General features: G+C 37.3%; 2 protein-coding genes across 51 annotated transcripts in view; both read left to right on the plus strand.

Annotated features, from left to right (window-relative positions):
• ccdc178 (coiled-coil domain containing 178) overlaps window positions 1–12,826 on the plus strand; it is a 326,195-nt gene that overhangs the window by 194,984 nt on the left and 118,385 nt on the right. The gene's annotated exons all lie outside the window — the stretch shown is intronic.
• The window catches only part of obscnb (obscurin, cytoskeletal calmodulin and titin-interacting RhoGEF b), a 100,447-nt gene that overhangs the window by 46,302 nt on the left and 41,319 nt on the right, over window positions 1–12,826 (plus strand). For 20 of the 50 annotated variants that reach the window (XM_073941014.1, XM_073941017.1, XM_073941019.1 and 17 more), the window contains 15 exons: window positions 1,345–1,620; window positions 1,886–2,158; window positions 2,245–2,535; window positions 2,978–3,247; window positions 3,710–4,966; window positions 5,229–5,510; window positions 7,520–7,601; window positions 7,747–7,880; window positions 8,118–8,315; window positions 9,049–9,090; window positions 9,248–9,346; window positions 10,599–10,817; window positions 11,258–11,288; window positions 12,394–12,437; window positions 12,582–12,683. In XM_073941014.1, coding sequence (XP_073797115.1) covers window positions 1,345–1,620; window positions 1,886–2,158; window positions 2,245–2,535; window positions 2,978–3,247; window positions 3,710–4,966; window positions 5,229–5,510; window positions 7,520–7,601; window positions 7,747–7,880; window positions 8,118–8,315; window positions 9,049–9,090; window positions 9,248–9,346; window positions 10,599–10,817; window positions 11,258–11,288; window positions 12,394–12,437; window positions 12,582–12,683 — 3,600 coding nt within the window. Of the gene's footprint in view, window positions 1–482; window positions 750–1,344; window positions 1,621–1,885; window positions 2,159–2,244; window positions 2,536–2,977; window positions 3,248–3,709; window positions 4,967–5,228; window positions 5,511–7,519; window positions 7,602–7,746; window positions 7,881–8,117; window positions 8,316–9,048; window positions 9,091–9,247; window positions 9,347–10,598; window positions 10,818–11,257; window positions 11,289–12,393; window positions 12,438–12,581; window positions 12,684–12,826 lie in introns of all 50 variants that reach the window. The other 30 variants (XM_073941023.1, XM_073941035.1, XM_073941025.1 and 27 more) reach the window with 5 other exon arrangements.

Raw genomic sequence — 12,826 nt, forward strand, 5'->3', positions numbered from 1 at the left:
ATGTTGATCTAAAACAATAATAGTCTTTCATTCTCTGTCCAGTTTGGTTTGTTTTTAGCTTTCTGTGGTGTTTGTAGGAAAACATGTTAATACAACTGTGGTTTAGCAAAGGTTGGCTTTGCGGTTCATTGAGTTCTGTTTACTTTGAGATGCAGTAACTATGGCAACTACAGCACTTATTGTCGTATGTTGCCAGAAATAGTGACATGCTTCATAAAAACACTTTGGTAAGGGTGGCAGTTTAGAAGTTTGCTGCAACGTTCTAAATGATATCCTTTGGCTCATGGATTGTCCCCCTCATGGATACCCCTAAGTCAAATTACTTAAGGGCATTCATGCAACCGGGCCCAGGCTTGCATTTTAGTTGCGATTTAGATTAAATTCCACCTAATAACCGAATAGAGGCTTAAGTTGACAAATTTACTCCAAAGTGCACTGGGGTTCTATAAATATTACTTATCCCCACCACCAACCCTCTATAGATCCTAACGTGGAGGTGGTCAGTGCAATGGAGGACCAGCATGTAGCAGAGAAGCAGCCTGCAGAGTTCATCTGTCAGTACTCCCGGCCTGTCAAGGCCATATGGAAGCGAAATGGTGTACCTGTGCAAGCAGATGGTCGCAGGGTAATAATGGAACAGGACTGGACTGTTGCGCGGTTGTACATTAGCTGTGTGGAGCCCCAGGATGGGGGGATATACTCCTGTGAGGCAGAGGGAACCTCTGTTGTGGCACATCTCAGGGTGCAAGGTGAGCACACCTGTAGACTGAGGAAAATCTGCGTGTCATTTTTAATAAAAGTTGTATCATCATACAAGACAGTTGTGACTTACACAAATAAGGGCCCACCACAAAGGATTTTAGTGTAATATATTTAACATGTTGATGATTTCAATCACATACCACAATTTCAGTGGTGAAAATGAGTGAAATGTTAAAATACTCTGATCCAGATTTGAAATCTAACGTGACACACTCATTTAAATTTTTGAACAGTTTACAGTAATTATTACAGGCACTTAGATAATAATTAATTTTTTTTACCTGCATTTACTCAAGCCAAAAATGTGTTTTATTGTTTATTAGCAACATCATCTGGCTGGCTATGCAATAACTACGAGCTAAATCACAGCTTTGTTTGCTTATCGCACTACTCAATGCTAAATGCTACAGTATATGAACGCTTGTATGGTTTTAAAATGTTGGAAGAACTTAGTGCAATTTGTGTTTACTTCAGATGTTGTTTTAAGGTCAAAATGTCTTGTCTAAATTCTTTCCAATTCATTGTATTTTATAGCAGTTTGGTTAAGACTGGTGTTTCACAGATGTTGGGTCTTTCTTGCAGCTAAACCCATAGACATTCTCCAAGAGCTGAGTAACATGGAAACCATTAATGGTGGGGAAGCACTTTTTGAATGTTCCTTGTCACGACCTGAAAACAAAGATTGCCAGTGGTTAATTGATGGCAAACCTGTAAAGGAATCTGCTAATGTGGAGATTGTTTCATTTGAGAGTGGTCGACGACATCTTTTGCTTTTAAAAGACTTGCAGCCTTGTGAAAACACAAGGATTACATTCCAAGCTGGCACTTCATCAACTACAGCCCTTCTGACTGTCAAAGGTATGATACTTTTTATTAAGAATAAGTTAGATAGAAACGTTTTATGACATGAGTTTTCCGAAAGAAAATGTATCTTTAAACTTACAGGCCCAACATATTTTCTATTAAAGCTTTTTTTTATTTGCTTTTTTAAAAAGCTGCTGTTAAATTTTATGTTTTTTTATTTTACTTTTGAACACTAATTAAACTTAGGACTTTAGACTTATAACATATACATTAAACATGTATAAATAACAATTTTTAATTATTCACATTTTCTGTACAGCTTGGCAACTGGAGGTGGTCAAACCATTGGAAGACAAAACTGCAATTGTAGGACAAGAAGTTGAGTTCACATGTACTTTAAATGAAGCTGTGCCTGAGAATGAAGTGACTTGGTATGCAAATGGAGTTGAGCTTCAACATAATGACCAATGGGCCATGAGAACTAGTGGTTCTTCCTATAGCCTCATTTTGAAGAAAGCACAGGCTCAGCCCACACAAGAAATCACATTTGCAGCTCGGGATGCCTTATCATTGGCGAAACTAACTACAATCGGTAAAGCTTCATTTGGTTAAATGTTCGTTTAAAACTTTCCATTACTTGTTGTCTAACCTAGTCTCAACTTTTCTTGCTATTTGCAGCTGTGCCTGATCCCCCTGAAGACCCTGAGCTAGTGAGTAAAGGCCCAACCTTTATCACCTTGTCTTGGTTTACCCCTCTAAGTGATGGTGGAAGCCCAATCATTGGATACCGTGTGGAAATGCGTCTAGTAGATAGTGTCCTCTGGCTGCCCTGTCACACAGAACCAGTTTTTAACACTGAATTTCTGGTTGAAAACCTCATACCAGGGGCAGGTTACAGGTTCAGGGTGGCAGCTATTAACCGTGCTGGCATTGGAGAGCCTGTCCAGCTGCCTCAAACTGTGACACTCGGTAAGTGGACACACAGAATTATTTGAATTATTCAAAGCAATATTACATGGTGAATACGATGTATGTTGATCTAACCCGACTGCCTCTGCAAGTGTGCCTTTACAGTGTGCCTTAGATGAGGGTTCCTCACTACAGGTTCTGGAGAACTTTCCTTCAGAGTTTAATTACAGCTATGCTCCTGGAACAAACTGACACAAGTTTATTATTTGCTTTAAACATTTTAAATTAGAGTTGGAACTAAACTCTGCAGGAAAGAAGCACTCTTGAACTAGATAAGAAGAACCCAGCCCTAGATGCTATAGTAGCAGTAGAGCACTAAGAACAGTTTCAGATGGGTGTATTTTGTAGTTGTTGTAAATAATTTATGAAGAACCCCTCTTTGTTCTTGTTGAATTCTTGATGGATTCTTTCAATTCCTCTTTGATTGGACTTCGGTCTTTAGATGCACCAGTGACCATGACCAAAAAGTTAAGCACCTCTGAGCTTCACAAAGGAAAAATGGTTCGTTTGGAGTGTGAACTTTCTGCAGAGGGCAAATCAGTAGCATGGTTCAAGGACAACAGAGAAATAGAGGTCGGGGTCAAATATCAAATGGTAACGGAGGGCAAGAGCCAAGTTTTGCTCATAAAAGATTTCCAAACTACAGACCAGGGTGTCTATTCTTGTTCAGCCTCGGAAGAGGCAAAGACTTCAATCAACCTCAACCTTGAAGGTACTTTCATTAAACCTCGATTTTGGCTTGCTATACTTTAGTGTCATTGTTGTTGTTTTTTGTCAGTTTTTATGTTTAGAAATATTTTCTGTATGTTTTTGTCACTGTTGAAAACTTTTCTTTTTGATTTTATTTACAAGATTAGTCTCTTTTCAGTCTCTTCCCAGCAACTTTGTTACAAATTAGAATGTTTTCTGAAGCATGTACTAAATATTTTAAATACAAGTATTTTATATGTGCAGATGTTAACGACATTTAATGTCTTAGCACGTCTGTTTTTGTCTAATTCATGTTTAACCTCATGTTTATGTTACTAAGCTTTAGTGCCACTTCCGGGTTACCAGAGTTTTATTGCAGAAGTTCCAGTTGCAGAGACATATTGTTGATTTGTTTAATATGAAGTTTTTGTCCAAAATAAAAATGTTTGAGTGAGACTGATTTATGATGGCTCCATGATTACAGGACATGATGGTACACTTTCTCAGGATGCGGGCAACCAGCCCAAACTGCCTCCTGAGGCTGCCTCTGAAGGAGATTTACATGCTCTGTGGGAGGCAGAGGCCAAGAAGAGAAGAATGAGTCGAGAACCCACATTGGATTCAATTTCAGAGTTGCCAGAAGAAGATGGCAAAGACAAAATGCAAAAGAAAGATGAAAAAGAGCCTGCCAAAGAAATAAAAGTGAGACCTGTTGAGCCAGGCCCAAAAATCACAGCAGAACCAAATCTCTATACCAGTTCTGATGAGGAATCTCTGAGTGGAACAAGTTTGGTGTCTTACCTTAAGAAAAGCAGCAAGTCCTCCATGACAGTGGAAAGTCAAACTGAGACTGTTGCCTCTAAGAAATTGTATGAGCACTTCCAGATGACTGAGCAATCTGTTACCAAGACATCTGTGGAGCCACTCATGGAAGCTCAGAATGGGGATGAGTTGCAAGAGGCTGCTGTCAAGATTCAGGCAGCCTTCAAGGGTTATAAAGCTAGGAAGGACATGCGACCAGTCTTCAAAGAGGTATTTAAGGAGCAGACTAAGGAGCCCAATGGGACAATTCATCTAGAGTGCATTGTGGAGGGTAAGCCAGATAAAGTTCGCTGGCTGAAGGATGGAGAACCCTTAACAGATGGCAAGCACCACCATATTGACATTTATAATGATGGCACCTGCTCTCTAGTAGTGACAGCTGCCACAACCAAAGACACTGGTGTATATACATGTGAAGTCACCAATAAATTTGGCGTTTCCACCCATAGTGGGAAAGTCACTGTAGGGTCACTGCGAGAATCAGTGCGCCGACCGCTCACTCTGGGGTACAGTGCTGACAGTGAAGCTGAGAGCTCCTCAGGGAGCGAGATGGATGAGACTTTACGTCAGGCAAGTAAACGGCTACGGCGACTTCTTCGTACCCGTCTTCCTCCTGATGTGGAGGAGGAACCTTTTGTGAGTGCAGATGAAGGAGATTTACCCCCACAAGATCTTCAGTCCTATCGGGAAGATGACCAGTATATCTACATCCGATTTGATAATCGTACAGAAGCTCAAGTGGCTTCCCTGCGGTTCCAGGAAATGTTTACTTATCAAGGAGTGCCAATAGAAACAGCCATCATACCAGCGGCAGGTGCTAAGGTAGAGCTGCGTATAACAAAGATGGCCCTCTCTGAAGATGGCTCCCGAACCCCAACTCAGGACCAACCGATGCCTACTTTCATGACAGGAGCACCTGGTATGACAACTCTTCCATATAGTATTACTACAAATGTTTTACTGTTGTTTGGTTCTTCATGAATTTGCATGGTGCTGTGTAAAGTTTTGTTTGTCAGCACTTTTGATGTTTAATAAATGTTGTAAATTGCTTTAGATGTTAAAGCAATGGCATGTCATGTTTTTGCCTGGTTCAGCATTCCTGCTCAGATTTTGCTTTGTTCTGTCCTTTTTTGGTTTTATTTGCTCTTCGTCGTTATCTTAATTGCATAACAACCTCCCAGCGGCACCTGTCTTCATGACGGAGCTTCGTAGCCAAGATGTTCCTGATGGATTTCCTGTCAGTTTTGACTGTGTAATTGTGGGCAAACCCCCTCCCACTGTAAAATGGTTCAAGGATGGAAAGCTGCTGGAAGAAAATGATCACTACATGATCAATGAAGATCAGGAAGGCCGTCACCAGCTGATCATCACAACTGTGCTGCCCACAGACATGGGAGTGTACCGATGCATGGCAGAAAATGACAGTGGTATCGCCTCCAGCAAGGCTGAGCTGAGGGTGGACAGTGAGTACACTGTTAAAAGAAAATGCTAATTAAAACCCAACACTCACTAATTTACTCAAGAAAGCAATGTAATCCAAAAAGGTGTATTAACAAAGATGACATTTTCTTTTACCAGTCAATATGTGTAGCATGCAAATGCATGTGCTTCCTGAAATTAATGGTTGTTTGTGACTAGATGGACCTGAAATGCACATAATATATATTATCAACATATTTAAGATGAATGTTATTATTACTTAAATTGTATTAGATAAGCACAACTAATCAAAAAGAATTAGTCCTTTTACTGCAAATTTCTTTTCTTAATTTATTTTAATACTGATTATTGTTGATTTGAAAATCTAAAGTTTCAATTCCCCCCCAAATATTAATGATCATCATGCACTTACCCTCATTGCATTACAACAAAGCCTGATTTTAAATGAAGTTTCTCAAACTAATTTCGAGAGGAGCATGTGATATGATTGACTGCAGCTGGCCACTCATCTACACTCATTGGCTAGCCAATCGGATCAATCCAAACTCACTATAAATAACCTAGCTAAGATCTTCGTTTTCCGAAGAAACCCCCCATCCACCCCTTCTGCTCCTTTCCTCTTTGCTGAGGGGAGCTCTCGAGAACACCTGACCTTGTACTCACCTCATATGCTTTATGGACCTGGCGGGAGCCCTGGGCTCAACTATCTCTGAGCTCAGGGTTCTCCCCCGGGACAGCATGCCAAACCTGCTAACTTGCTAACAAGTTGTCAAACAGTATCTAAGTGTGAACTCTTGAAATTCTTTGAAATGGAAGTAATCTTAAAGTCCCCTCTCACCATGGCTCAGAATTATCACTTGATATAAATCACTTGTTACTAACTTTTTGAATTGACTATATTTGGATTTGAGAAGTTGGACACAGGGCAGGATTCTTTTTTTTAGCTTTATACTTGCAGAAATTTTGTAGCTTTACAGTTTTACAAGCACTCTGGATATACAATACAGCAATATTTAATGGAAGGTTAAAAAATGACAAGGGTAACAGTAAATGCAGGGTTCAACGCTAAGGATTTTTTCTACTGGTCCGATCGGGCAAGTGGTTCAGATTTTTACTTGCCCTGCCAAAACTTTCACTGGCCCCACCAAAAAAAAGGGAAGTTACTTGCTACATTTTAGCCGAATATTTTAAATAATGTGTCAAAAATAAAGTCTGCGAATCTAGAATTTCAATACTTTAAAAATTGTTGATAAAAGTGTTATGCAAACAAAAAGAGCAGTATAGAAAATGTGGAGGTATTTTATTGCGGTTCGAAATTATTTAACAAAAGGTGGGTGGGTGACTTGTCAATCGGCAAACTTTGCAAAACATCACTTTTTTTTCACAATTTTTCACAATTACAATCACAAATTTTTTTTGTTGCGTTGTTCACACGTAAATGTCTGCTTCGAAGACGTTAGAAACAGACATTTTCTTTTAGCCTTATAATTTGATGTTGCTGCTATGTTGCCGTTTCTTCGCTGTACTGGTTGTTACCAGATTACGGAAGAAAATAGCATGCTCAAAACATCAAATAAGAGTAGAGGAACCAGAAAGCAATATGGTGTTTGCGACATCACAGAGAAGGTAGTGTTTAAAGCCTTAAAAGCACAAACTTTAAATGCACGCAATTGACAAATAGTCGCAGACAAATTAAATGTTAGTGACAAGGCAGCACTGTCCCAATAATGATCCTGTCTACTGTCCCAAGCGTCTCTCACACTGGCCCTGGGCCACCGGGCAGTCCTTCTTGTTGAGCCCTGAAATGATTTTTATCTTTTGGTTGAAATGTTAAAGATAATTTTAATACTCTTGATTTTTAAATATTGATTCAGTTTTGTCACTGCATACAGAGTTGATTCCTGGCTCGTAGACCTTTCCCCATTCTGTGCCCCTCTCTCACGTTTCATTTCCTGTCATTATATCGTCCTTTCAAAAAAAGGCCAAATGCCAATAAATAAATAAATATTGATTTAGTTTCTTCTATTTAAAGTGTCTTGCAGTTCAGACTATGACACAGCCGCTGATGCCACAGAGACATCATCTTATGTCAGTGCTAAAGGCTATGTTTCCAGGTAAGATTTATTTATTTTGTGTGTGAGCACTTTTTTGTCAATATTTCAAGTAAAACAATTTTTTGTAAAGATGCTGTCAACGCATATCTCATTTACATTTCACGCTTCTAAATGGGCTTCCGCTTTGTTTGGTTTGCTGTTTTAGTTCGGAGCACAGAGACACAGAGGCTTTTGAGTCAGTGGCAGAGGATGAGCTACTTCCTCAGGTTGTCGATGAGCTACATGATTTGTTCCTCAGTCCTGGAGCACCCATAGCCAAAATGAGTGTCAGGGTCAAAGGTAAGCTGTGTTTCCTTCACGAATGTAAATTCTGTTTAATTTCAGGTAACCTGTTAATTTATGCACTATTTATTACAAATATATTCTTTTTTTCCCATCGGTTGTAGTGTTGTCACGATACTGGATTCTTAACAAACATTCACAATGGTCACATCTATCTAATGCAAAGTCTTACACTGCAGAAACGAAAAGGGTTTCAAATGTTTGTTTGTTTTTTTGTTCAACATCTTTCTGCAGGATTTCCCACACCAAGGGTTTACTGGTTTAAAGATGGCACCCCACTTCAAGCCTCCAGCAGAATTGTATTGTCAACGGAGCGAGATCAGCACAGTCTTGAGATTTTGGATGTTAAGTGTGAAGATACTGGAGAATACTCAGCTTACATTAGCAATATAGCTGGCTCTGCTTACTCTTCAGCACGAATGAATGTACTGGGTAAATATTCATCTTATACTTTCAAGACTTATATGTGGTCGCTTATGAGGTCTTCGCAAGATTGTGACAGAAAAAAGGGTCTGCTAAATCAGTGGTTCTCAAAGTGGGGGTTGGGACCCCCAATGGGTCGCGGGACAATGAAGGGGGGGTCACCTGGTGATTTCCAAATATCAATTTATTTTTATTAAACCATAAGAATTACCATATTTTATCCATAACCTACTGAAAAGGGAAAAAAAAAATTGTTTATAGTTACTATATAGTTACTATAGTAGCTCATAGTTACTAGTTCTATTGGATTGCGACCCCTGGGGTAATCATTATATTACAGACTTAGCAATAGCATCAGATGCAGCAGATTGATTTTATAATACCAGGTTAAACTTTCCGGCACATTTACAGCACTTACATACATAAATAAACGAAGAATAGACTTGGGTCTATTGGTGTGTGTGCGTATTTGCATGCAAGTTTTCTGTATTTATAACCACCTCAGGGGATATTGGGGGTCGAGAGTCACAGGCATTGTTAGTTTGGAGGTCACTGGCTGAAAATTTTGGGAACCCCTGTGCTAAATGACTAAATGAGATGAAAGCCCATTGAAGTTATCAAATATTATTATTAGTAAACGGTCTAAATCTTTTTATGATTTTATATTATATTATATTATTATAATATGTTAAGTAAATACTTAATTTTTCTGTTTGTTCTTTACTTAATTTTCACTCATTAGCTCCTGGAGAGCGGCCAACACCTGATCAGGGACGTCTGAGAGGTAAACATCTGTAATGTTGATATTGTTGCAAACACCACATTGTAGTTCCACATGGCGTGTAGACAAAGGCACATGCATTTTAAAATTTGCACCAATTATAACAAATTCTTTGCATGCACATAATATGCTCTACCACATTTATTATTCCCACAAATAGATTCAAAGGTGCCACTTGTGCCACCGCGCTTTCTGGAGAGATTCAGCAACAAGAAGGTGAAACAGGGAGCAAGTATAACGCTGTCAGTCAAAGTAGAAGGTAAGTTGTGTCACTACAATTAAACTTAATGTCTTTAAATGCACATTTTGAAGAATATAGTGAATGGCCTGTCTCAATTAATGTATGTACTGTAGTTATGGACATTTTTGGTGATGCAATATATTGCTTATGTTCCGTGCAAAAAATTGATTGTCACCAACATTTTTAGCCAGTCATTCTGCTTGTCATCTACACATGTACAGAGAGAGAAGGTTTTATTAAAGAGATAGTTCACTCAAAAATTCTATTTATTCATCATTTACTCACCCTCAAGTGATTCCAAATGAGTTCCTTAATTCTATTGATCACAAAGATATTTTGAAGAAGCTGAAAATCAATAACTGTTGTAATCCATAGTAGGAAAAACCACTACAATAGAAGTTAAGATTACAGGTTTCTTCAAAATACTTTCAAGGAAACTCAAAGATTTGAAACAAGGGAGAATAAATGATGATAGAATTTTCAGTTTTGGGTGAACTATCCTTTTAAGGCATTTAACGTTTTTATTTCATATTAACTACAATCCCAATATTAAGCATCACAAATAGCACAACTGGGCAGATTGTCAATATCCAGCATTTAACACCTCTATCATGCCATCAAAAAACTAAACCTTTCAAATTAAAATAATGTGAACTTTTAAATGGAGCCATGGACTCTTTTCACAAGATTGCTCAACGATCACCATAATCTTAAATCCTTGAAAGTTTTAATTATTTTGTAAAATAAAATAAAAAAATATGTATGCATTTATATGTATGCCCGCATGTATTATATCATCTTTTCATCAAATAAAAATAAATAAATAAATCACTGCCTGTGCGAGGAGTTTATAATGCAGCATCTATGAGAAGGATGTTCTCTCTTCCGGTTGTCTTTAATTAGTCTCAAACTATTTTTTTCAATTTCTAAAAGTCTTAAAAACACCATCATAGAGTTTTTCTTTTAATACTTCAGCAAATAGGATTGTAAAAAAAATATTAGTTTATTCTCCCATTCACTGGCCATACCCAACTATGACGACTTGCGTGACTGAGAAACCCGAAAATGTGAAAAGGGTCTTTTAGATGGCTGCATAAAGTGGTCTTATAAGGACAATAACAGAATTGATAACAATGACAACATTTGGGACTATATATTGCACAACAAAAAGTAATTATCATGACAGGCCTAGAGTGAAGAATCAAGCACAGCATTCAGTTGGACATCACATATTACAAACCACATAAAGCCAAATGACTGTCTTCCATAGGTTCCCCAACCCCATCTGTGAACTGGTTAAAGGAAGTGTCGGATAAGGATGTCTTGTGGATCAAGGCAGACACACCAGGTTACAAGGTGGCCAGCTCTGGCCGTCAACATAGCCTAATCCTCATGGAAGTGGAAAAGAAACATAGCGGCATGTACACCTGCATTGCCACCAACCGTGCGGGACAGTCAGTCAACACAGCCCGACTGGACGTGGATACAAGTAAGAGATCCCAATATTATTGCTAGTATAAATGTGACCTTGGACCACAAAACCAATCAAAAAGTTAAGTTATCATAAATTGAGATTTACACATCAACTGACAGGTAAATAAATAGGCTTTCCATTGATATATGCTTTGTTACTTTGGAAAATCTGTAATCTGAGGGTTTGAAAAATCTAAATTTTAAGAAAATCACCATAAGAGTTTTCAAATTTCAAGTTCTTAGCAATGCACATTACTAATCTAAAATAAAGCTTTGATGAATTTACAGAAGGAAATCAACATTTTTGTCTCATGCAATGTATTTTTGGCATTTCCACAAAAATATTCCCATGCAATGACTAGTTCCCTGGTTCAGGGTCACATACTGTATGTACCTTTTTGGAAAAAAAATTCAAATAACGGGTAATTGGTGTGCTTATTGTCTTCTGTCCAACAGCACCAGAGCAAAAGGGCAAAGTTGGTCCAGAGTAAGTTTAAATATACTGTAAAACCTTACTGTTTTTAGATTTAAGATCACTTTATACTAGGGCTGCACGATATTGGAAAAAAATGACATTGCAATGTTTTCTTTTTCAGGGATATACATTGCAATTAAAAAAAAAAAAACTTCACTAGATAGAATGAATGAACTCTTTTGGTGTATAATTTTTATTTCAAATTGATTAGGGTGATTTAATAGAGGAGTGCATCTGCGTAAATGATTATAATTATTTTAATGCACACTTTTTATTTGATGTTTGATGTAATCTCAACTGAAACACGAAGAGAGGGCAGGGCATACAATAACTGCCATAACATATAATAAATAAATTTTGTTTTTAATCAAAGCTCTAAATTATTAAAATTAACTTTAAACTAGATTTTTAGTGGTGAAAGAAACATACAAATGAGAGAAAAAAATGCTTTATTTTATATTTATCTGGTAAGTCTTAGTAGCAGTTAGACACAAATATTTAAAAATACAATGCAAATTGACACTTGGTATGTAATGTATTTTTTATTTATTGCCATGTCAGCAACCAAGGCTATTTTCAAGGCAGGAACCTTTTAACAATAAATTTACAAATTAAAATCAACAAACAAAAGAATACATAAATTAAATAAGATTTTTAGTGTTGATGCATGATAAAAATTCCAAAATCTTTTCTGGTTTCACTTTGTTAAAAATGTCCTTAAAAGAGTTAATTTCATAAAAAAGTCTTCTGGAATCATTAAAAGCAGGACAGTCCAGTAAAATGTGTTTAATTGACACTTGGTAGTCTTCACTGTAAAATTGTATGTTTGTTCCAAATGCTATAGTTTCTTGTGTCTGATTGCAATAAACTCACTTGATGTGTTTAACAGGAAAAATAATGCAATTAATAAACTTTAAATGATTAAACTTTGTCATTAATCTACAACCTCCTGGTCAACAATAGTCCCTACTTGACATTGAAATCCTGCGATGTAAATATTTCGCACATTGCAATATCGATGCTGAAACTAAATATTGTGCAGCCCTACTTTGTACTAAACATCCATACAATTTTAGAGATTTGTTTTTGTATTTCATTACAAAATGTTTGTCTCCAGGGTTCTAGGAATTACCATTAGCCCACCTGAGGAGGAGGGCAAAGGTAAAAATTATTTATATTAATAATTAGCATTTTTTAACAAGTTTTTAATTTTGTTAACATGCTGTCAAATTATATCAGAGATTGACTGACATCAATTTGCAACAATACTGTACAAATGATGACTGCGATAATCTGTGATCTCAGGGGAGATCAAACTGCCTTACATGGGTGAAGTGGGTACTGAGGAATTCCTACAAAAACTCACATCGCAAATCACAGAAATGGTATCTGCCAAGATCACACAAGGTAAGAGAAACCTTTTTTTAATACATAATATGTAGTAAACGAAATATAGATGTTTTAGCTTGCATTCCCACATTATTGCTCTGTCACCTACAGTATAAATGTGTGTACTGCATATTTACTGTGTTGTTTTGTAGAATTAATAG

The sequence above is a fragment of the Danio rerio genome, chromosome 24 (assembly GCF_049306965.1).
Source record: "Danio rerio strain Tuebingen ecotype United States chromosome 24, GRCz12tu, whole genome shotgun sequence".
NCBI classification, from domain to species: domain Eukaryota; kingdom Metazoa; phylum Chordata; class Actinopteri; order Cypriniformes; family Danionidae; genus Danio; species Danio rerio.